The following is a 24,868-nucleotide window of genomic DNA, read 5'->3' as shown; positions in this document are numbered from 1 at the left end:
CTTCATGCGTGGGAGGGGATAACCGACGAGTGGGTGCTCAAGACCATTGCCCACGGGTACTACATAGAATTTTGCTGACGACCTCAATTCACACTGCCAAAATCAAGACACGAACACCTACGCATCCTGCTGCAAGAGGTTGAGATCCTGCAGGAAAAGGGCACCATAGAAGTTGTCCCTCTTCTACAGTTAAACAAGGGTATGTATTTCATGTATTTCCTTGTACCCAAAAGATCTCCTCATCCGTCCTGTGCTAGACTTGCGCCCAGTGAAAAAATGTGTCAAACCTCAAAGTTCGTATGGTCAGGTTGCAGGAAGTAATCCCACTGCTGAAACTGGATTACATGGCAACACTGGATATGAACGATGCATAACTTCATATTTCAATGTTGCTGGCACACAGAAAATACCTAAGGTTCATGATGGAGGACAAGCACTATCAGTTCAAAGTACTCCCTTCAGCATTGCCTCGGCGCAAGGGTGTTTACGAAGGTACTGGCAGTAGTGCACTTGTGCAGAGATCTGTTCAGGTCTACCCTTACCTCAACGACTGGCTCATAACGGGATTCACACAGAACATGCCTGTTGAACACTCAAAAGACGATACACCTCTTATTAAGCCTGGGATTCTCCATCGAGGAAATCCAGTCCAGACCCCAGTCAAGTGAAACCGGGCTTATGGGCTCTAATTCGAACAGAATACTGCCTTGTCTTCCCCTCCAACCAGAGGGTTCAAAACATGTTTCAGATCCCTCTATGTAGCCAGTTGAGACGTGACGGTACGCAAAGCCATGCGACTGCTAGGAATGATGCTGTCCTGCATTTACTTGGTGCCTCACGCGCATCTGCCTCCTGAGCAAGAGTGGCGCAACAGCCACTGATGTCAGGCCAGTGGACAATTGGAAGATCTGGTAGTTGGCTCACCAGCCCTCGTTCTCTCTGCAGTGGTGGTCAATGGAAAACCTCTTTAAGGGGAAGGCCTTCACCACCTCGCAGTAGGAGCCACTCTGAAGACTGATCTCAAAGGAAGGAGGGGAAGTAGGGGGGGGGGGCAGGGTGCAGGGGAGGGTCACCTGCATCGGACGGCGCCGTGTGGTCCCCGGAAGTAGCATCCAACCACAAATCTGTTGGAGCAGTTAGCTGTTTAAAGCACAGTCCCGATTCTCAGACGGCACCACAGCCAAGTACTACCTGAACAAGCAAGGGGGGCACACACTCGGTTTATCCAAGTTGTCCCAGAACATTTGCAAATGGGCTCTCAAACACAAGATGTTCCTTTTTGTCTCCACACGTTCCAGGACGTGCTCAGCAGAGACTTCTCACTGCCTGTAGAGTATGAATGGTGAGTACAAGAAGACATCATCTCAGTTTTAGCAATGGGGTTTCCCAGAGCAACTTATTTGCAACTCTGGAAACGCTCAGTGCATAGATTACACCTCCAGGTACCCCAGAACCGATCCAAGGGGAACTGTCTCTGGATAAAATATGGTCGGGGAAATTTGTTTGCTTCCCTCTGCCGACTCCCCTACTCAACATTGTGCACAAGATGCACCAGGAACCAGTCAACATGATATTGTTGGCCCCCCATGTGGGCCGGCCAACCCTGGTTCTCATCTGATGGAGAGCTCCTATTAGGAGATGGGGACAAGGGGCAGACTCTTCACCCATGGCCGCAAACCCTGAATTTAGCGGATTTCAGGCACTTAAAACTCACTCAGATGCATGGACATACTTAGGCAGGCGAGAAAACCCAACACCCGATATTGCTACTCAAGTAAATGGAAGTGCTTTATCTGGTGCATTTCCAAGGGCGTCAATCCTATTACTGCTCTCCTACTTGCATTTTATTGTACCTGATTCACCTAGACTCGGGCCTTGTTTTAAATTCCCTGAAGGTTCACTTAGCTGCTCTCAGCCTATACTATGTCACAACAGAAGGTGTTGTGGTGGAAAATACCAGTTAAGGCTTTCATGGAAGGGGTTGAAAGGATTAATCCCCCATTTCTAACCCTGGCTCCCGGATTATACCAAAATGTGTTGACTAGACTCATGGGTTCTCCTTTTGAGCCTATGCATAAGGCAAGTCTCAGCCACTAGGAAGGCTGCCTTATAGGTAAGATATAGAACTTCTATAAGTAGAGTTGTTGAACTCTGGTCCCTTTCGTTACAGTTTAGAGATGGTGGTTCTGCGGACTCGCTTTGTGCCTACATCGATTTCCATGTGAACCAATCCATAGAACTACCAATGTTCTTTCAGAACCCCTCAAACATGGGAGAAAAAAAGCCTACACACACTTGATGTACGCAGAGCAGTCATGTTTAAATGGAAAGAACTCGACAACTAAGACAAATCAGGTTTTCGTTTCAGTGGCAGCAGGTAGAGAAGACCCAGTCCCCAAATCTACTTTGTCTAGGTGGATTGTCAAATGCATCACACTGTTACTCTGGCTAAGCAAGAACTGCCCTTCATGCCTAGAGCGCATTCTACTCTAGGCACTGGGGCTTCCATAGCATTAATTGCAAATGTTCCCCTAGAGTCCATTTGCAAAGCGGCAACCTGGAGTTCTGTATACACCTTTACAAAACACTATTGCCTAGACTCTAATTCTAGGTCTGATTCTCAGGTGGGACAGCCAGTACTAAGACCTCTTTTCACTATTGTTCCCTCTCGCATCCCACCTCCAACTCCGGGTACTGCTCGCTAGTCTGCACAGCATGTGATTCTAAGTGGAAGTAATGTTTTTGCTAATGCACAACAAAAAAAAATTCTAAGCAGATTAACCAGCATCAGAGACCTGCATTGCTTACCGTAAAAGCATTTCTGATTGTAGCTGCTTCAATTTACATGCGCCCACCATTCCTCCCTGCTCGGAGACTTCTTACTACTTCTCTTTTCTGTAATGCCTCACAATGGTCATAGTTTTTTTCTGCCGTGAGGGAGCCTATCGGAGGGACCACGATGCATGAGGGATTATGAGTACACGTCTTGTTGGGGATGGTGTTACAGGCACGCCCATGTTGTCACTATTCGATTCTCGAAAGACAAGATGCAATACTCCACGGTTACCACTGGATGTCAGACTATATGCACTGCATGTGAATCTAAGCAGAGGCAATCAGGAATGCTTTTACGGTGAGTAATGTATGTCTTCACTCACCATAATAGCATTTCTGGTGATTGTTATCGGCTTAGACTTGCATGCGCCTAATCTTCCTCACCGCTCAGGTGGAAGGAACATGGGCATCTTACTATTTTTCGCTTATGTACTCACTCACGCTAGTACTTGGGCTCCCTCATGGCAGTAAAAAATCGGAGGGATCTCGACGCATGAGTGATTCAGGGATGGTGTTACAGGCACGCCCATGTTGATGTCATCTTTCAATTATCGAAAGACGAGATGCAATACCCTGCAGTTACCACTCGGTCAGACTAAATGCACAACATGTGGATCTAAGCCATGGGTGCATAACATGCGGCCCGCGGGCCAGTTGCGGCCTGCCATGCTGTTTTTCCGGCACGCAAGGCACAAAGACTTTCCTCATGGAGGGCGGCCCGCAAGTGGCATCAGCCGCCCTCCATGAGGAAAGTCTGTCTTCCGGGCCGGACAAAACACTGGCCGTCATTGGCTCAGCACACACGCACGTCACTCCTACGAGCCACGTAGTGAGTGTGCTGCACCAATGGAGTGCCTTGATGAAGGCATTTCAGCCTTGCTGGCCACGCGAGCCGTAGTACGATTCCACTTACCTCACCTGCCTTCCAGCACGTCTCCGGTAAGTGGTCTGTGTCGGGTCTGTTCTGCTGTATGTTTGTTTTGTGTATGTTGAGATGGGGGGGGGGAGCGGTGTGGGGGGGGGGGGAAATGTGTCGGATGTGTATGAATGTTTGTTTTTGAGTTTGTGTATGTTGAGATGCATGTATGGGTGCATGCTTGAGTGTGCTGAGTTGTGGGGGGGGTGTTTCGGGTCTGTATGGGTGTATGCTTGAGTGTGCTGAGGTGGGGGGGGTTGGGTCTGTATGGGTGCATGCTGTTTGGTTGTGAGGGGGGCCATTGGGTGTGCTGTTTGGTTGGGGGTGAGGGGGCCATGGGGCATAGTGTTTGGGTGAGGGGGCCATGGGGCATAGTGTTTGGGGGTGAGGGGGCCATGGGGCATAGTGTTTGGGGGTGAGGGGGCCATGTGGCATAGTGTTTGCTTGGGGGTGAGGGGGCCATGGGGCATAGTGTTTGCTTGGGGGTGAGGGGGGCCATGGGGCATGGTGTTTGGTTGGGGGGGGGGGGGTGAGGAACAGGGGGCATGGTGTTTGGTTGGGGGGGGTGAGGAACAGGGGGCATGGTGTTTGGTTGGGGGGGGTGAGGAACAGGGGGCATGGTGTTTGGTTGGGGGGGGGTGAGGAACAGGGGGCATGGTGTTTGGTTGGGGGGGTGAGGAACAGGGGGCATGGTGTTTGGTTGGGGGGGGTGAGGAACAGGGGGCATAGTGTTTGGTTGAGGGTGGGAGCCATGGGGCATAGTGTTGCACTCCAAGAGTGAACTCAATAATAAAGCCAAAACAGGCAGTTAGGAGATGTGTACATGCTTTGCATTTTTGAGGAAACCTGACTCAACGAAGGCCATACTCCTCTTGGGCAACCCAAACCGCAAACTATAGCAGTCCAAAATGAGGGAATGTCCAATCGTCAATAAAATATATTTCTGATGTTTGCTAATCTGGTTAGAATCACATGCTGTGCATAGGTCTGACATCCAGTGGTCACTGCAGAGTATTGCATTTTGTTTTTCGTAGTCGAAAAGGGGACGTCGACGAGGCGTGTAACACTATCCCTATAGTGACGTGCGTTGTACCCACAATCCCTCACGCGTCGAGGTCCCTCAGATTGTTTTTTTTCCGCCCAGCTACTGGTGGCCTTTATGCGGAGCTCCTCGAGGGACATTGCAAAATAGTTCTTCGACCTTTGGTCGTTTGTTAAGATTTATAACGTAGATCCCTCCCTCGACGCAGAGCCGCTTCTCCGCCGAGCAAGATCTTCGGAAGGACGAGCGGAGGGGATCCTTCGGCGCTGCCGAACACGTGGCCTGGCCTTGCGGCCATACACAGTGGGGATTTATGGTCTGTCTTCTCTTTAAGAATGCCTTTCTCTTCCCCTCCCTCTTTCGAGGTCGTAGTCACTTATTACCCTCAGCTATGGAGAGGACGCCATTTAGGTTTTGCCCGCTTTGCAAGGGTAAATATACCTGGAAGGATAAGCACAAACGGTGCAACCGTTGCTTACCCCTCGATCACCAGGAGGATGGCTGTGCGGCCTGTAAATTACTAAAGCCCAAAACTCTAAAAGACCGCAGGGTCAAAAGGTGGGCGGCCCTATGCCATGTCTAGGCCTGACTCCTCGGCCGCTTCCGCCGAGTGTGACGAGGACAGTGACTACACGGCCCCCGTAACGGAGGCTGTAGACCTCTCAAAGGAGCGTACACGCTCCTCGTTGTCCGGCCCCAGCAAGCCCGGCTCACGCCCAGCTTATGGGGATGTACACCCCGGCGACAAGGACGCACACGGGAAAACACCAAAGCACATACCCCCCCTGCCCCCCCCCCCCCGGGCACGCATTCGTCGAAGACTAAGGCGGCCATAGCGCCAATGGCGACGCCGGGCCAACCGGCGTCTTCCGCTGACCGTAAGGGTCGTCAGCCCTTCCCGCCAACGCTTCCGCGACTGGGCATTCTAAAAATAAGGGCGCTAACACCAAAACCTCCGGCGACGCGTATCGTAAGAGCGCTCACGTTGCCACCAAGGACTCGACGAGCAAGGACTCGACGGCGACTGATCCCTCGGAAGAGAGAATGATCGCCGAAAGCCTCGCGCGCATAGCATCTAAGGACGGCCAGAGACGTACGGCGAGTGAAACGCCGAAAACCGCGCACAAGGCCAAAGATGCTCCGAAAGCGCCGAAGAACAGATCAAGGCCTGTTCCCGACGCCGACAGAAGGCCCTAGCCAGCAAGAAGGCTACTCAGAAGGAGAAGGCTCACTTTCTTCGATGTTCTGGGACAGAACCCGACAATTACAGGAGGAAGAAACTCCTTTTTCTTTCCCAGACCGTCCTGGCCGACCTCAGTGGACCTTTGAAAGGTTCCAGACCTGTATGGACAAACTAGAGAGGTTCATGTCCATCCCAGAAGACGGGGCACCCAAGAGACCAAGGGAGGCACCCCTGGAGAGTCCAAGGGCTAAATACCAGAAGTTTTATAACCCCACACAGGAGGACATATACTCTTATAATCCCACTGAGGAAGATGCCTTCTTCCAGGAGGAAGAGGAGTTCACCTATGTTGAGGACCAACAAGAAGAGGAAGGTTTTCACGAGGAAACTAACCTAGGTGAGGAGGGATTCCAGGAGGACGCAGGCGAGGGCGACCCAAATCCCTGGCAGTCACCGGCTAGGTCGACTGACACAGGCAGTAGCAGTATAGTCATCAGGTCTACTGAAACTACACCAGTCGGGAACCCTTCACCTGTCGATCAACCCACCTTCAATGCACTGCTGAAGAAGGCAGCAGCACATTTCGAGATCGAAACTGGGGAGGTCACCCCAGACGCTTTTTTTTTTTTTGTGGAGAGGATTATCAAAGAAAACCCCCCCCCACTAGCCAGATTATACCCATCCTCGCCTCAGTTAAGAGACATATTACACCTTCTCTTTCCACTCCTGCATTGGTGAGAGGGGTCAATCTGAGGATTGAGAAACTCTTCTCTCCCTGAGTCAGACCCATTATATATTAAGGGTCACTCAATCCCGGACTCCCTGGTTGTGACCAACACCAGGAAAAGGGCCGGAGTCCCACTATCTACCAGTGAGGCACCCCCAGATAAAGAGGGGAAGAAGCTTTATGCCCTAGCCAAGAGAATCACCACCTCTGCAGCATTCTCTACCAGAATCGCCAATAATAACACACTATTGGCAAGCTACGCCGATGCTCAATGGGCTAAGCTCCAACAGGACATCGAAGAAGTTCGCGAACCCCTAAGGACTCGTTTACTGGCTATAGTTAACGAGGGCTCTCTGGTCAATCAAAGCATCGTCAAGCATACCCTCGATGCAGCAGAGACGGCTGGCCGCACTTTAGTACAAGGAATTTTACTGAAGCGTCACGTCTGGCTTCGCAATTCCGGTTTTAAGGCGGAAAAACAAGCGTCCCTTATTAATAAACCCATAGAGTCCAACCTCTTTGAGAAAGCAGTGGATGACGCGCTGGAGAACGCGAAGAAAGAATTTGATACAATAAAGACCTTAGCCCAAATTTCAAAACACCTTAACAGGTGGGGATTTGGTAATGGGCGCTTTTTTCGTGGACAACGCCAGCAACAAAACCACCAACAGTATTCTGCCAGCAACTACCAGGGTAATAGCGGCCAGTACAATCTGAGGGGTCAACGCCGTGGCAAGGGAAGAGGCCGGGTTCCACCCCAGAGGCTCCCAAGCCACCAGCAACACCAAGTGACGCGAAGATTCGGGTCCCCTCCCATGCATCGCCGGTCGGGGGCGGTTAACATCCTTCCAGCATGGAAGGGAATAACATCAGACCGCTGGGTACTTTCCACCATAGCCCGCAGCTACTGTATAGAGTTCAACAGTTCCCCAACATACAGACCCCCGAGGGGACGCCGCATGACACCAGAACACCTTGACCCATTTATTGGTTTCAGGTCTAGTGTTCAATTCCATTAGTCCACCTGGCAGCACGTTCTGCATACACCACTTCCCAACTTGTGTCGTGGTGGAAGATCCCAGTTATTAAGGCCTTCATGGAGGGGGTAAAGAGAATACACCCTCCGATAGCTAACCCAGCTCCCGGATGGGACTTAAATGTGGTACTTTCTAGACTCACGGGCTCGCCTTTTGAACCCATGCACAAGGCAACTCTTAAAGACCTCACTCTTAAGACTGCTTTCCTAATAGCTATCACCTCCATTAGGAGAGTAAGTGAACTACAGTCTTTCTGTTCTAGACCCCTTCGTAACAGTTCACAAGGATAAGGTGGTCCTACGCGCACACCCAAGGTTTGCGCCAAAATTCATCTCGCAATTCCATGTAAACCAGTCAATGGAACTACCAACGTTCTTTCAAAACCCTTCCAACTTGGGAGAAAAAAGTCTGCATACACTAGATGTACGCAGAGCTGTCATGTTCTACATGGAAAGAACCAGGCCACTGAGAGACTAATCAGTTCTTGGTCTCGGTGGCAGCAGGAAGAGAAGGAGATGCAGTCTCAAAGTCCACTATATCTAGATGGATTGTTCAATGCATCACTCTGTTTCTCTCTTGCTAAGAGAGAACTACCCTTCAAGCCAAGAGCACATTCTACTCGAGGCACTGGGGCTTCCATAGCGTTCATTGCAAATGTTCCCCTTGAGTCCATCTGCAAAGCGGCTACCTGGAGTTCTGTGCACACCTTTACAAAACACTACTGTCTAGATGCACTCTAGATCTGACTCCCAGGTGGGACAGGCAGTATTAAGACATCTCTTCTCTACTGTTCCTTCTCATAACCCACCGCCAACTCCGGGTACTGCTCGCTAGTCTATGCACAGCATGGGATTCTAAGCTGATTAACAAACATCAGAAGACAATGCATTACTTACCGTAAAAGCATTTCTGATGGTTGTATCTGCTTAGATTCACATGCGCCCCACCCTTCCTCCCCGCTCGAATGGAAGGAACATAGACACCTTTCTACATCTCTTTTCTGTACTCACTCACGTATAGAAGGCTCCTTCAGGGCAGAAAAAATACAAACAGGGACCTCGACGCGTGAGGGATTGTGGGTACAACGCATGTCACTATAGGGATAGTGTTACAGACACGCCTCGTTGACGTCCCCTTTTCGACTACGAAAAACAAAATGCAATACTCCGCAGTGACCACTGGATGTCGGACCTATGCACAGCATGTGAATCTAAGCAGATACAAGCATCAAATGCTTTTACGGTAAGTAATGCATTGTCATAATTTAATTAAACAGACGATATACAATAACTAAATCGAAATAAATGATAACAATGGAAAATATGTAGTACAAAATGTAAGTTTGAAATGCAATAAAAATAGTTACCCCTCAAACATTCTTTTCCATGTGTTTAATACAAATTGGGGGTTGAAAAAGCCTCCAGACTTGTCCCGTGCACCGCCCCACCCACTTTTACTTTTTGGCCCACTATAGCCCTCATGTAAGGTACTTTCGGCCCTCTGTCAAAATCAGTTGTGCACCCCTGATCTAAGCTATTATGGCGAGTAATGCAGGTCTTGTCTTCCTTCCTATGATCTAGGCTGATTTTCGTTAATGTCGGAATACTGACCCCTCGAGGCAGTTCTGGGTGAGAACACCCTCACCTGGGCAACCTGTAATGTTGTATTAACAAGCCCACTCCATTACTGTGTAGTCTTGTTTTCTGGTCAAAATGTTCATGTAGTTGAGTTAGTTTCTTCTGTTTGTCAACGGATCCCTCGAGAGTGGACTACTTTAGGGCATCTGGATTCCTTTGCAGAAATGTGAACACTCATCAAGACAGCCGCTTTGACCTTTGCGGTGCTCGTCGACTATGGAGCATGTCCTGTGAAGAGGCTTGCAGTGCCCCTCGCTGTAAAGAGTTGGTGTGGCAAAGAGGACTCGAACGTAGGCGTGGGGGGCCGGCGTCAACTATCAGTACTAGACCACAGCTGTATTTCAGATCTTCACTCATCCGTGTCTTTGGACTTGAGGTGGCGGGAAACCCACCAGCGGACTTTCCTTCGTCATTGACCTCTACTTTCTCCAGCAGGACAAATCGGTCGACTGTGATGGCAAGGGAGCCCTTCACTTAAATGTTCTTTGGTAATGAGGAGTGTTTGGGCTCTGAGCAGCATGGCATCAAGCTGTCCCTGCTTCTGGACAACACGATTCGACTTGGACGGCCTTGGTGTTACTCTGGGAACTGCATTTTCCTTTGTGCCCATCTGGGACAAATTGAAAGAATAGCTGATGTAGAAGGCTGCGCTAGATTAGTCCTACTGGACCTCTCTGCAGCCTTCGATCACACCATCCTACTAGATGGGCTACAAACATGCAGAATCAAAAACACAGCCCTCTCATGGATCTAATTTTATCTCAAATCATGCACCTCACCAATTCATTCACACCCACATCACGACCTGAAAGGAGCATCACTGTCTCCCCAAATCTTAAATTTCGAAGGGATTGTGTCCTCCGACGTATTCCTTATCTTAGATAGAAATCCTTCAGCTTTGCTGGCCTCGGAAAATTTTTTCGCCAGAGGGCGCTGCGCGTCGATGATCGCCGAGTCGATGACCCTCGACGGCCTCCGTGCCGACGTCGACGTCATCCTGCCTATAAAGGCCGCGCGCAGCGTCCGTTGTTCAGTTCCGTTTTTCCGCGCTTCGTTGTGCCTCGGAACACCGTTGCTCAGTTCTCGTCAGATAACGTATATAATATTTAACCTCGATATCGATGGCATCCTCCTCCGACCCGACGACCCCTCGGTCCGGTTTCAAAAAGTGCCGAGACTGCGGGAAGAAAATGTCGTTGACGGACCCTCACAGGGTCTGTTTGTGGTGTCTGGGAATCACGCACCAGAGTTCGGAGTGTGAGGAATGCCTTTCCATGACGGCGAAAGCCTTGAAGGAGCGTAGGGGGAAGCTCGAGAGAGGTAGGTCAACTTTAACTTCCTCGAAAGCTTCTTCGGTAGAGTCGAGACGTTCGTCTCCTCACCATAAAAAACACTCTCGATCTAGATCACGAAGTGGCTCCCACCACTCGTCGACATCGAGACACTCGAAGAAGAGACGTAGGAGATCCCCTTCGTCATCTTCGTTGAGTTCTCCTGAGAGAGTTCATTGCCCCACAAAACGCAGCTCGCAAGCTGAGTGGGAGGAATTCAGGAAAAAGATGCTAAGCGTCTTCGAGAAAGCGGCCTCGTCCCCCTCGAAGACAGCTGAGGGTGATACCCCGGGTAAAAAACCCAAAAAATCTAAACGCCGCGAGTCGCAGTACCCGGCGGAAAAGTCAACCCGAAAGCGCCTCGAGCCATCGGGAGATAAAGCATCATCGACGCCATCGTCGAAAACTCCTTCGAAACAGAGGTCGGCGCCATCGACGCCGTTGTCGAAGGATTCATCGGCGCATCAGTCGATCGAGTCGACGCCGACGTCGACGCCGATATCGACGCCGGTGAAGGAAAGAACCACGGCTACTCCACAGCCAACGGTTAGACAAAAGACCTCCGACTCGACGCCGAGAACGTCGACGTCGTTCTCGAGCAGGACTCCGATCCTTTCGAGTTCCTCGAGGCCTAGTACACATTTCTCGACGCTTTTCACGGCGCCTTCGAGTACTTTCACGTCGGTGTCGACGACATCGACGCTTTCAAGGCCTGTGATGATGGCTCCTTCTGCATTGGAAATGGGGTTTATACCATTCCAAAAACCAAAGTATCCCCCTTTAACCTCGATTTTTGAGGAAAGGGAGGATTCAGACCAAGATATTGATTTACAGAGGACCACATCACCAGAGCCAGAGACTTTCGCCTCTGAGGAAAGAAGATTAAAAAATCTTCAGGATGCACTTCAGGAAGCTAGTGGCTTGGACACTTCTCCTGAAGCAGAATTTTTCAAACCAGACCCAGGAGAACATGCGGAGACTCCATATAGAGCTCTGATGTCTAGAATCATAGAATTTATGGGTTGGTCTGCACCTTCTCCTGCCTTTCAGCAGGATGACCTCACTGACATACTGGACAAGGGCCCACAGGAGGATCCTGTGGTTCCATTTCACTCTGCTCTACAGAGAAGGATTTTGACAAACTGGGAAACGCCGGAAATTATCCCGGCAGTAAATAAAAAACTGTCAACAAAATACAGGGTGGCTAGTTCTGACCCTGAATATTTGTCAAAACACCCTACTCCTGAGAGCTTAGTTGTACAGGCTGCAACCTCATCAGGCAGCACATCTGCATACCCCACTGCTCCGCAGGATAGGGATGACAAAAAGTATGATGCCATGGCTAAGAAGGTTTTTTCTGCCTGTAGCATGGCGTTAAAGTCTATTAACGCGACCTGTACGCTCGCTAGGTTCAGCCACACCCTTTGGGAGTGCGCTTCATCAGCGGCTGACTGCCTCCAAGAAGGAGAGGAAAGGGACGCATTTTTAAACATCATCAGGGATGGTAAAGATGCGATGTGCGAGACCCTACAAACTGGCCTAGATTCTGCTGACAGTATCAGCAGGGCCATGGCGGCAAGTACCACAATCCGCAGGCATGCGTGGTTGAGGAAGTCTGGTTTTGCCTCTGACGTGCAGACCAGGCTTTTGAATATGCCCTTTGACGGTTCTACCCTCTTTGGAAAGAAGGCGGATGACAGTTTGGAGAAACTGCAAACGTCCAAGGCAGCAGCCAAGTCATTGGGAGCTGCTATCCGTCAGAATACCTTTCGTCCTTCGGGATCATCGTGGAGAGGACGGTCCTTTCGTTACTATTCCTCATATGGAAAGGGCAGAGGACGACCGGCTCAAAGAGGCCAAGGAAGATTTACCCGTGGTGGACGGGGTAGGGGAAAGAAAGCCGCACCCGCAGGAGCAGGAGCCACTTTACCTTCGGCAACTGCATCAGCCGCTTCAAAACCACTCTGAGGTCTCCCCTCACAGAACACCAGTAGGGGGCAGGTTAACTCACCATCTGACGGAATGGCAGGCTATTACGTCAGATGCTTGGGCTCTGGAGACAGTGGCCCAAGGTTACTGCCTGCCCTTCCTACATATCCCTCAGAGTCATCCACCGGGGAACAACCCTTTGAAGCTTCCAGATCCGCTCCTCTTGCAGGAGGTTTTAGACCTGCTAGAGAAAGGTGCCATAGAACTGGTACCTGTAGCGGAAAGGAACAAGGGTTGGTACTCCCCCTACTTCATAATACCGAAGAAGGACGGAGGACTGAGACCCATCTTAGACTTACGGGAATTGAACAAATTCCTCCGAAAGGACAAGTTCAAGATGGTGACTCTCTCTCAGATCCTTCAGGCCCTCCAGCTTCAGGACTGGTTGGTATCTCTAGACCTCCAGGACGCTTATTTCCATGTGCCGATCCATCCCAGGCACAGGAGATACCTGAGGTTCGCAATTGGCAGCTCTCATTATCAATTTCGAGTTCTGCCATTTGGGCTAACCTCCGCCCCGAGGGTCTTTACCAAGCTAATGTCGGTTGTGGCTGCAAGTCTAAGGAGGGAAGGGATTCATGTCTACCCTTACCTAGACGATTGGTTGATCAGAGCTGTATCTTCGGAACAGGCTCAGAGACAACTAGATTATGTTTGCCACTTCCTTCACAAGCTGGGCTTCTCCCTCAATTTAAAGAAGTCACAGATGATACCATCACAGAGACTCCAATTCATTGGAGCAGTCCTGGACACTTCCCTGGGAAGAGCCTTGCCACCAGAGGTGAGGGCTCGAGATATTCTGCAGATGGTCATCAGATTTCAGAATGCCCAATATCTCCCAGCCTACGACTTTCTGAGGTTGCTAGGCCTCATGGCATCCTGCATATTCCTCGTGCCGGAGGCTCGCCTGAGAATGAGATCCCTCCAGTGGGCACTGAGAACTCAGTGGTCACAGTTCTCAGGAAGGATGACAGATCTCCTTCGGATCCCGGTCAAAGTAGCCCGAGACCTTCAGTGGTGGGCCTGTCGGGAGAACATCCTGAAAGGAGAAATGTTTTGGCAACCATGGCCGGAGATAACAGTAGTCACGGATGCCTCACTCACGGGGTGGGGAGCTCACGCCAACGACTTGACCATCAGCGGTCGTTGGTCTCCATCGGAGTCCAGACTACATATCAACCTGTTGGAGCTGAGAGCCATCAGACTAGCGCTGAAGGCTTTTCTGCCGTCTGTACGGGGAAGAAACGTCCTAATAATGACGGACAATACAGTGGCCATGCACTACCTCAACAAAAGAGGAGGCGTAGGCTCACTACCACTGTGCAGAGAGGCGATGCAGCTCTGGTTTTGGGCAATTCAGGAAGGAATCTCTCTATCGGCAATTCACCTAGCCGGAGAGAAGAACTTGACAGCGGACGCTCTGAGCAGGCAGAGCACAGTCTCTCACGAGTGGGAGATAGCTCAGGAAGTCCTTCAAGAGATCTTCGCCCTTTGGGGAACCCCTCAAGTGGATCTGTTCGCCACCAGTATCAACAGGAAGTGCGACAGATTTTGCTCAAGGGAATTTCCCCCGAGAGGAGCTCTAGGAGATGCGTTCGTAGTGGACTGGGAGTTCCCACTTCTGTACGCGTTCCCTCCGGTCCCTGTCATTCCTCAAATGATCAGGAGGTTGAGAAGGTTTCGGAAGACCATGATCCTAATTGCCCCGGATTGGGCCAGGAGAACGTGGTACCCGGACCTTCTAGACATGTCCATCTGCCCTCCAATTCGACTGCCATACAGAGAGGATCTTCTCTCGCAGAAGGAAGGTCAGGTTCTCCATCCAGCCATCAAGACCCTCAACCTTCACGCTTGGTGTCTGAAAGGTTGAGGTACAAGGATTGGGACCTTCCGGATGATGTTATGGAGGTGTTGCTTTCGGCCAGAAGGCCGGCAACTAAAACTCTATACCGCTGCCGTTGGAACAAATTTTGCAGCTGGTGCAGAGAAAAGAATATTGAACCCTTTTCTTGTGGTACACCTATGGTGTTGTCATTCTTACTTTACCTGGCTAATTCAGGCCTACAGGTTGGCACAATTAAGGGCTATCTCGCAGCGCTATCAATCTTTAAGCGCACTGCAGAGGAGCCTTCATACTTCAAAATTCCATTGGTAATACAATACCTAAAAGGATTAACTAATGTTTATCCCCCGAAACCTTTTCAAGTTCCCTTATGGGATTTAAACCTAATTTTAAACTTCCTAAAGGGTGCCCCTTTTGAACCACTACACTCTTGTTCATTGAAGCTTCTCACCCTCAAAACTGTTTTGCTAATAGCATTGACATCTGCTAGAAGGGTTAGCGAGTTGCAAGCCTTATCGTGTAAACCTCCACATACAATCTTTTACAAGGACAAAGTTGTTCTTCAGGTGAAGCCTAACTTCCTCCCGAAGGTAGTCTCGGAGTTTCACATCACTCAGAAGATTATATTACCTTCTTTCTACCCTCCTCCTCATCCGGGGAAGGAGGAAGAGAGACTGCACAGGCTGGACCCTAAGCGAGCCTTGAGCTTTTATATCAGCAGATTGGCTAAGATCAGACAAGCAGACCAACTCTTTGTAGGTTATGCAGGACATAAGTTGGGCCTTCCAATAACAAAACAAACCATCTCCAGATGGATTATTTTAGCCATTCTGGAGTGCTACAAATTGGCAGGAAAGGAGCCTCCTCAAAATCTAAGGGCTCATTCTACCAGGGGTATCGCAACATCCTCAGCCCTTCAAAGAGGGGTGCCAATTCGAGATATATGTGCGGCTGCCACATGGTCGTCCGCACATACATTTACCAAATTCTATAGCCTGGATTCCTCCTCTAGTCAAGAAACTAGATTCGGCAAGGCTGTGTTACACTCTGTCCATTCTGGAAGGGTAACATAACTTTTATTACTCCCGCCTCCAGTCACAATACCACTGCTATGGGAGTCTATCTAAGATGAGGAATACGTCGGAGGACACAATCCCTTCGAAGAACTAGTTACTCTTACCTTGTAACGTTCTTTCGATGGGATGTTCCTCCGACGTATTCCTTATCGACCCTCCCATCCATCCCCGCAGTATGACTTCCTGTGGGTTTGCAGCCTATGCTCCTTCAAGGTGATTAGTCTAATCCAAAAACATTACTGGGGACTACAAAACGGAACTGAGCAACGGACGCTGCGCGCGGCCTTTATAGGCAGGATGACGTCGACGTCGGCACGGAGGCCGTCGAGGGTCATCGACTCGGCGATCATCGACGCGCAGCGCCCTCTGGCGAAAAAATTTTCCGAGGCCAGCAAAGCTGAAGGATTTCTATCTAAGATAAGGAATACGTCGGAGGAACATCCCATCGAAAGAACGTTACAAGGTAAGAGTAACTAGTTCTTCTACCTAAAACCCATGCCCGCAATCATCCGCTCATACAGTCATGCCTGCTATAAAGACACCAAGAGCATCAAAATCTCAAGGCTCTGCAGACCAGACCTGTCGTCATGCCTCTCAGATATTCACCACTGGATGACGACCAACCACCTCATCCTGAACCCTGGGAAAACTGAAATCCTAGTTTGCAAGAAGACAGCCCTCAACTTTTTTTAAATTTTTTTTTTTTATTTTTTTATTTATTTTTTTTTGGGGGCCCCAACCCCTAGGAAACGCACCAGCAATCTCCAGTGTGGTAAACCTTGGATGCACATTGGACTCATACCGATCTCTCACCAACATCATACTGTATCCAAAATCTGCTTCGTCATCTATGGTTTCTCAAGCGTATCTTCCCTTACCCCACCGTTTTTCAGCCATCAACTCCATTTTATCCCAAATAGGTCATGCAGACTGCCTCTACCTAAACTCGAAACGCGGCAGCAGGCCTGCTCATTAACCTACCCGCCAGAGAACACATCAGCCCTACATTAAAGACCTCCATTGGCTCCCAATCAGTGGACATGCTTGCTGCCTTTAAAGCCATGCGCCTCATCCACTGCGCCGTCCACACAAGACCGGAATTCCTTAGAGACAAAATCGTTCCCTACCACCCATCAAGGAATCTCATCTCGCACTGCATTTTGCCTAGTGGTCCCACCTCGCAACTCGTCCAGGCTGGGTGGATCCTCCTTCTCCATCCAAGCGCCAATCATATGGAACTCCCTACCCCTTCGCCACTGAAAACCACCTGCAACTCAGAGGCCCTAAAATCCTGGCTCTTCAATAGCCTCTCCTCTTGAAACACTGATGAAACCATCATCCCCTTAAACCAATTACAACAGGGTAGCAGCATTTGCAGCGGCTCACCTAACTTATCGTTGCCCATGCACAACAACATTCCTACCGCACATACGCCAGGGTAGCCGGAAGCTTTCACTGGTACACAGCAATAAAATCACCTGCCCTCACCGCTCAGACCTTCACACCAGACACAACGAACAAGACCATGCCGGCCACCCTGGACAAAACTCCAGCCGAACTACTTAAACGCCTACAGTGCGTATACCTTACACCACGTCTGTGGACACATGCCGCATGCACAGCCAAACATTAATGCACTGTAGAATGCAGCTATGGCTATGCCCTTCCTGTCTAGCAGCACATATAGCGGTCCACACTGAAACGCCTATTGTACCATAACACATCTGCCACAATAACACATCTGCCACTAGTCAACATTGACTACCAACATAAAAACTTTGGTCTAGCTGGCCGCACATTGACTCAACAATAGCACTCTATTGCAAACCACCAGCGCCCACCCACATGCCTGACCTTTTTTTGAACTGCTTATATGAGCCTAGTCACCCACGTCCTAGACCGGCAAAACTGCACACATGCATCTCCCAATCTAAAACCTTTAGAAATTCCAGCATGTTGACTAGTCACAGAGGGCGCTCCAACCGATCACAAAGCGCATTGAGGCCATCCAAATGGATGAACGAGCCCTATATACATAACACCATCTGGCAAAATGGGTGGTATAAGTCGCCCTTTGGATCTGCTCAATTTAGCAGTGGTTTAAAGGCCCAACCCTCACCTGTCCTGTGACAGGTCTTAGGCCAGGTGTCGGGACCTAAAACAGTGCGGGGGTAGGGAGTGTAGGCAAAAAGGGTAGCAGACCTCTTTAATCAAAGTCCCTGAGCAACTTTAGTGTAGGAAGCATTCACTTTTTTTAAAGGAGAGTAGGACTAAAAACACTGCATAAAAAATCTAAGCGAAGTACTAAAATCCAATGTTTGCCCTAGAACTCACTGAACAGAGTGTCCATGGTCACTAAGTACCCAGTCCTTCTAGGTAGGATGTTTTATAGGAAACCATGTGCTAGCCGCTATGGCGGAAAGTCTTTTACCCTGCAGGTGTGGATTCCATTATGTAAAAGATTCTTGTACCGCACACGGTTGTCTGATCTCTTGGTGCTCTGCTGGGTATGCAGTGCAAGGAAGGTGGCTGGATTTGTTAGGATTGAAGAATAGCAAGAGCTTTGTGCTGTTGACAGCTACAGTTCAGAGAAACTGGCCATTGAGCACTTTGCGTTTTTGGTTGGAAGCTGTCATGTGGTGTCGAGGTGAGTGGTTTGGTTTCGAGGTGAGTGTGTAGTTTGGTTTCATGTTGGGGTTTGTGAAGTGGGTGTGGTTTGGTATACGGTAGAGGAATGGTTTGTTCAGAGTTGCAGGGGAGTATGAGATTTTATTTTTTATTTTTTTTTGGTGGTTGGTAGTAATACATTTCCTACCCCAGCAATCCATCTTGGGTGGTAGGGCCCAGCACAATGCAGACTCTTCAACCATGCCCATCTCATGGTGCCCTAATCAGCATAAGGCTAGCCCATGGCCAAGAGGCCATGGGCTAGCCTTATGTGGGCATGTATTTTGTATTTATATAGTCATCTTCCCCATTTGTGTGGCCTCAATGCACTTTTTTCCTTGGTTGAAAGCCCTTGGTGACCGTAGTCAATGTGGTTAGAGATTCTAGAGGAATAGCTTAGATGCATTTGTGCATGTTTGCCATTCTAAGATTTGGGTGACTGGCAAGTTTCGACTAAGCCCAGTAGAGGTCCGACACGTGGGTGCTTTTAAGGTTAGATTGCTTTTATAGCTGGCCTCAACAGACTCTGAATATCAGGTGGTGATCGCTGTATGCTAGTGGCAGAGATGTTGTGGTACATCGGGTGTTTCAGTCTGGACGGCTGTGTGAAATTGGGCCGGATGTGCTTAGCCATAGACTTGTTATATCGTGCATGGATGTTTGGCTGTGCCTGCAGCCTGGGTCCACGCTAGTGGTGTGAGCAATACAGATCATAGGCTGCGAGAATTTATTTGTCCAGGTCTAGAATTGGGCCTAGGTTACCTACTGTAGCTGGTATAAGCGTATGATAAGCAGACTAAACACAGGTGGTAATGCAATTTGTGTACAAGATGGAGTGCAGCTAGATATGAGAGTACTGCATAGTGGGAGGAGTACAAGACTAGGGGTAATTTACAGTGAGGCTACATGCAAGATTAGGCTAATTTATTCAAGTAGACTAAATGCAAGTCGTATAAGCTAATGTGTTAGTGGTGTACTCGAGTACAGTAATGGCTGTACTCCTGCCAAGTCGCTGTAGGTTGTCTGTTGTTCGACCCTGGTCGGACAAGGGAAAACACTGGGTGGAGCAGCGTCTTCCGGAGCTGCCCTTTGTCTTGTGGCCCTTAGCCAAGGGCTACCTGGGTGCAGGGAAGATGGCTCAGGGGTAACGCACTCGCCCTGGAAGCAAGACCACGCTGAACCACACGGGTTCGATTCCCCAGGTCCATGCTTAAAAACCTCTGGGCATTACGAGTGTTATAACCAATTGCAATGAGGCTGTCCAGAGTATGTCTTAAAAGGGTCTCTTGGGTCAATCGAATGGTGTAAAACAACCCATGGAGGACCAGAGGAGATCAGGGGGTCTGATGCAGAACCAGAAGCTCAAGACACCCAATGTAAGACAATTAGAATGTGTTAAACCCTCACATCCCTCCAAGTATCAAGACCAGACCAGGGGAGGAGGATCTTGAATGACCCCACTGGTGCGTTTTTGCAAAACATGTTGGTGGCTTACTACCTGGTTAACTGAAGGCTGCTCTTCCAGGTGCACTCTGGTGCCCAGGGGTTTGAACCCTGATCCAACCATGAAACTCCACCCCTTCCCACCTCCATGGAAGTGAACGCACTGCTTTCATGTGACTGTCGCCTTCAAGACCAGGTTGAAGAATCTGGGGAAGCTTTGGGGAAAACTGATCCCGGCAGCTCAGTTGACAAAGGAGGGTGGAGCAGCATAACTGTTCCACCACAGGATAATTGCTGGAGACCCTGAAGATGTCCAAACCTGGTGAAGAAGGGTGTTGGTGTCCCAATCCTCTTCCAGGTGGCAGCAAACGCTGGTCGTAAATGATTGGTAAATGCACAGGAACTTTCCAATATAGAAAGCTCTACCCAATGCAGTATAACTCTGGAATCCCAGGGCAGAGAACCCAAGCCAGGGTATGTCTGCAACCATCCAGACGAGCAGCAAGAGGGAAGCGGGAACCAGGCAGGAAAGTACCATTGCAGAAAAAGGCTGGGCGAAGGTTCAGATGACCGGCCATACTGGTAGGTTTTTGGACTGCCACTTGACCTAGACCACCCCCACAGGATGATTGCGCGGAGAGCTCAGGGACTACATTGTGGGCCCACACAGTAACCTCCATACTGGATAAAACTGGTGGAAAATGGGGAACCATAAAATTCGAAATGGTTGAAGATTTAAAATTACATTGGTGCCCCAATGGCTACCTTAACGGTACATTGGACTATACATGTGGTAAAATGGCTTGCACACTTGGTGAAACCAAAACTTTCACCATTGTAAGGTGATAAAAAAATGCCCTAGGGCAGGTTAAAGGCAACCCTGGGATGGGACCAACTTAATATATCAATGTGAAAAGGGTAGCCATGGCAGGAGACCCAACAAAGTCAGTGATTTAAAAATGTGAAAGGTTGAGTGCCCTAAAGGGTCCCAAGAATCTTCAAAAATGGGCGTTTGTCTTGACTAAGTTGACTTTTCATAGCATATCCGTAGTGGTTCTGGAAGACAATCCACCCTCTTTTCCCTACACCCATCCCCTGCATGTGGATTGATACGCTCTGGTATTGGCAGTTTGTAAGTTTAATCCAATCTCTTACTGTTTTACAATTTGAGATTTTGTATTTATTTACAAGTAGAGCTTGCAGAAGTAGCTATTTTGGTTTCTGTGGGAGTCTTTAACTATGTTGTACCTGTTTTACTAAATGTTTTCATTTCTTTTAGAGCGCTACATACCACCTCATTTAAGAAACAAAGAAGCTTCAAGACAAGGTTAGTATCTGGTTTTGTTTGGCACTATCTAATTGTTTTCTCAATGATATACTTGCATGTTGCATGGCAACACTGGGGATAAGGCCTATTGAAGCTTGGGTATACAAAGGTACTATGGTGTGTGGCTTTTGGTTGGTGAACTCATCTTTGTGGCGAAGGGGGTACACAGCTGTTGGTGTTAACCTGAGTCTTCAGATTGTGGGCATATTCCTGTGCGCCATTAAAGCTAGCACAATAAGTGCTTTGAGAGCGTATGTTGTATTACCGGGGTGGGGGGGGGGTGGGGGGAGGTGGGGGGATGGTTGGTCCACTGTAAGACACATTCTCACTAGGATGTCTGAAACGAGTTACTAGAAAATGTATTGATGGTTATTAGGACTATTTTGGAAGTCAGGTTGGTTTGAAAAATGGCTAGGCAAAAATTGCTATGTCAATCGCCCTTTCCTCCAGACATTGAGACCAGAGGGATATGGTGCAGAATCATTCAGGCAATCGGCTTTCTGGATGCCTCTGTCTTTCCTTAGACCATGGGCCCAAACACCTGTCCTTTTTGTCCATGGACAAGTTGGAAGCCTATTGGAGCTGCTGCTAGATGTTTTGTTCCAATTGCTCTTTGACTCCTAGCAGGGTTTAGGGGGCAATATGTAGGAGTTCTCGGGCCTGCATTTTCTTTTATTTTTGGCGCCTCTTGGACTGGGCCAGCTATGGTTCCTCCAATGTCTTTGCATGTTATCCTCTCATGCAAGTGATCACTCTGAAGATTTGTTCTGGGTGCATCACATGGAAGCGTTTTAATTTGATCAAGGTTGGGTAAAAAAAACTGCATTCTACTTGGTTAAGGTATACCTTTCTTGTGTGTTGAATTGAGGGGTCTCGGGGGAATCTGGCCTGTTGGACAGATTTTAGGAGGCCACCCTAGTTGCTGAGCAGGAACTCTGAGAAGTTAGCCAAAACCCATCAAGGTAAACCTGTAGAGCAGTCAGGCTATTATAAGTGGGATCAGGGGTTTCCAGAGTCCACCCAATGAAGCGCAGACAATTTAGACAGGCACATACAAATACAATGTTCTATGTCTTAAACATGTACTAAAAAAAGCAGGTGATACGATCGCCCCATAATAAACCTAGAAACATTACAGTAGATTCTGAAAATGCATTCAAATGATTTAATCAATGGCTAAGTATATTAATGCAGTGAAGATTGACCCAAGTCTCAAGTGATTATCACTAACTTCAGCAGTCCAATCCTTGAGAATGGGAGCCTTGTGCCCAAATGTCGGGCGCCACAATGCTTCTACCCAGAATGGAGCTGTAGCAGGTAAGTTACTTGCGTTGGTGATTGATCAAAAGAAGCGATGGAACAAAGTTACTAGTCCAGTAAAATGTGGTCTGATCTTTCAGGTGGTACTACCAAGGTTGGAATATCAAAGGTCACTGGAATGTAATCTCCAGCATGGGGTTCTGGCATGAATTCATTCATTATTATTGTTATGCGGGGGCTCGGAAGGCCTTTGGGGGCAGACACCGTCTGGGACCGCAAGGCGGCCCGTCGACCTCCAAGGATGTCAGGCTTGCTCCCTGGTGGGAGGCCAGCTGGCTAACTTTGTCGGCATGTGGGAGACCATCTCCACTGACAAATGGGTGCTGGACGCTCTTGCCCATGGGCACCTTGGATTTTCAACGAGTGTCCACGAATACAACTGGTGGCCTGCCAGGAAAACCACTTCCCTCAGCTGCTGCTGGAGGTTTGGGCCATGTTGCGAAAAGGGGTGATGGAGCTGGTTCTACAGTGACTCCAGAGCTCTGGAGTTTGCTCAAGGTACTTGCTCATAAGAAAGACCGGGTGCTGGAGGCCCATTCTCGACCTACGATTAATCAAGTACATAGTCCCAGAAGTTCAGGATGGTCCTGCTGCAGCACCTGCTCGGCCAGCCAGAGGTGGGGGATTTTCTGTCGTTGCTTCTGGAGGACTCATACTTCCACGTCCCCATCCACGAAATGCATCACAAGTTCCTGTGCTTAATCATTCAGGGGGAAGCATTACCAATTCAAGGCCCTCACCCTTCTGACTGAAGCTGACGCCCAGAGTCTTCACGTGCCTGGCTCCGGTGGCGGGCCATCTACAACTGCAGGGGATTTGTGTATCCTTAACTGGATGACTGGTTCATCTGGGCCAAGTCAAGGGACATCGCAGTCTATCGCACGGCAAAGACAGTCCGGCTGCTGACAGACCTAGGGTTTTTGGTGTATTATCCAAAGTCCTGCTTGCATCCATTGCAGGATGCGTTGTTCCTGGGGTCCAGGCTCGACAGTGTTCTGCCTGGCAGCACCATCACAGGAGAGGATGGTGGCTATCTTGGGCAAGGTGCAATGGCTGTTGGCACTGAAGATTGCCACAGTGAGGACCAGGTTGTTGCTTGGCATGTCATTGTACGTGGTCTCGGGAGGGTAGCTCAGCAGCAACATGCTCGCCTTGGAAGCAAGACGACCTGGAGCAACACAGGTTCGATCCCCGGGTCCGTGCTTAGAAACCTCTCGGTATTAAGCACTTTAACCTATCAAGTCTTCATAATTGTAAGTGCATATACCTGATTCGGCTCTGCAGATTGCGTATGCATCCACTTCAGGAGTTCCTTGATGCCCGTTGGGTCCAGGTGTCTGGAGGCTTCAGGACAGGATCACGCTTGACGAGGAGTTCTGCCGAGCGAAAAGATGGTGGGGCGTGCACTCCAATATCGTTCGAGGTACAGATTTCCAGAGCCCTCCGTACCAGGAGACAGTTGGAACTGACGCTTCCTTGGAAGGATGGCAAGCCCACAATGACATCGTCGCACCAGAGGCTACCGGAGGAGCAGGCTCTACATATCAACATTCTGGAGCTATGGGCAGTGTTTTGGGCTCTCAAGTTGTTTCTGCTGTCCCTCGGAGCGTATTCATGGACCATAACACCATAATGTGTTGCATCCAAAAGCAGGGGGCCACCAGACCCCCCAGTGGCCTCCAAGAGACGCAGGACTTGTGGCACTGTACCATTAACCGGGGGATGTTCCTCATTCTGTTTCACCTGGCGGGAGTAAAGAACACCGTCGCCGACTCCCTCAGCAGAGAGCAGTGCTCTTGCCACGAGTGGGAGCTTCGGCAGGATCAAGTGGACAACCTTTTTCTCAAATGGGGCAGTCCAAATTGATGTTTGCGACGGCGACCAACAAGTGCTGGAGGTTCGCCAACAGGTTCCCCCAGCAGAGGAGCATGGGGGACACCACCTCCTTTCCTTGGGAAGGCCTGTTTCTTTACGCATTCCCTCCATTGCCACTACTACGGGTCATCCGTCAACTCAGTGCTGGTGCAGGATTATCCTCACACCAGCGTGGCAGGCAGATCTGGTACCCGGACCTTCTCATGTCTGTCCCCTCTTGTCAAGCTGCCAGTCGTAGCAGATGTCCTCGCCAGGGACGGAGGCGCCATCCTGCACCATGAACCAGGATCGCTGAACCTGAAGGCCTGGCTCCTGCAGCATTACAAGCTTCCGGCAGACTGTGGGAGGTCCTCGCCAGGGCTTCGACTTTATATGGACACAAATGGAAGTGTTTTGAAACGATATGCTGATCACAGAAGATCAACCCTCTGCGGGTCACAGCCCCTCAAGTACTTGCGTATTTGGCATTGGCTAAATCGAGGCTGGCACATGCCTCCAAGGTACATCTGACAGTTATCTCCTGTTAAACCAGGTCCCCAGGATGGTCTTATATGTGGTCGCAGCGTCTAGTCCAGCAGTTCAAGGGATTGCCGCTCTTTCCCGCTGGAGAAGGCCCTGGC

The 24,868-nt window shown here is 49.5% G+C and overlaps 1 protein-coding gene across 6 annotated transcripts in view; it reads left to right on the top strand.

Moving 5' to 3' along the window:
• The window catches only part of DDX3X (DEAD-box helicase 3 X-linked), a 466,925-nt gene that overhangs the window by 92,703 nt on the left and 349,354 nt on the right, over positions 1–24,868 (top strand). For all 6 annotated transcript variants that reach the window (XM_069636525.1, XM_069636523.1, XM_069636524.1 and 3 more), the window contains exon 3: positions 21,006–21,053. In XM_069636525.1, coding sequence (XP_069492626.1) covers positions 21,006–21,053 — 48 coding nt within the window. The remainder of the gene's footprint in view (positions 1–21,005; positions 21,054–24,868) is intronic.

This window comes from Ambystoma mexicanum, chromosome 7p (assembly GCF_040938575.1).
Source record: "Ambystoma mexicanum isolate Mex_15411 chromosome 7p, UKY_AmexF1_1, whole genome shotgun sequence".
Lineage (NCBI taxonomy): Eukaryota > Metazoa > Chordata > Amphibia > Caudata > Ambystomatidae > Ambystoma > Ambystoma mexicanum.
Note: the sequence above shows the minus strand (reverse complement) of the source record. Positions and strands in the feature narration are given on the sequence as shown.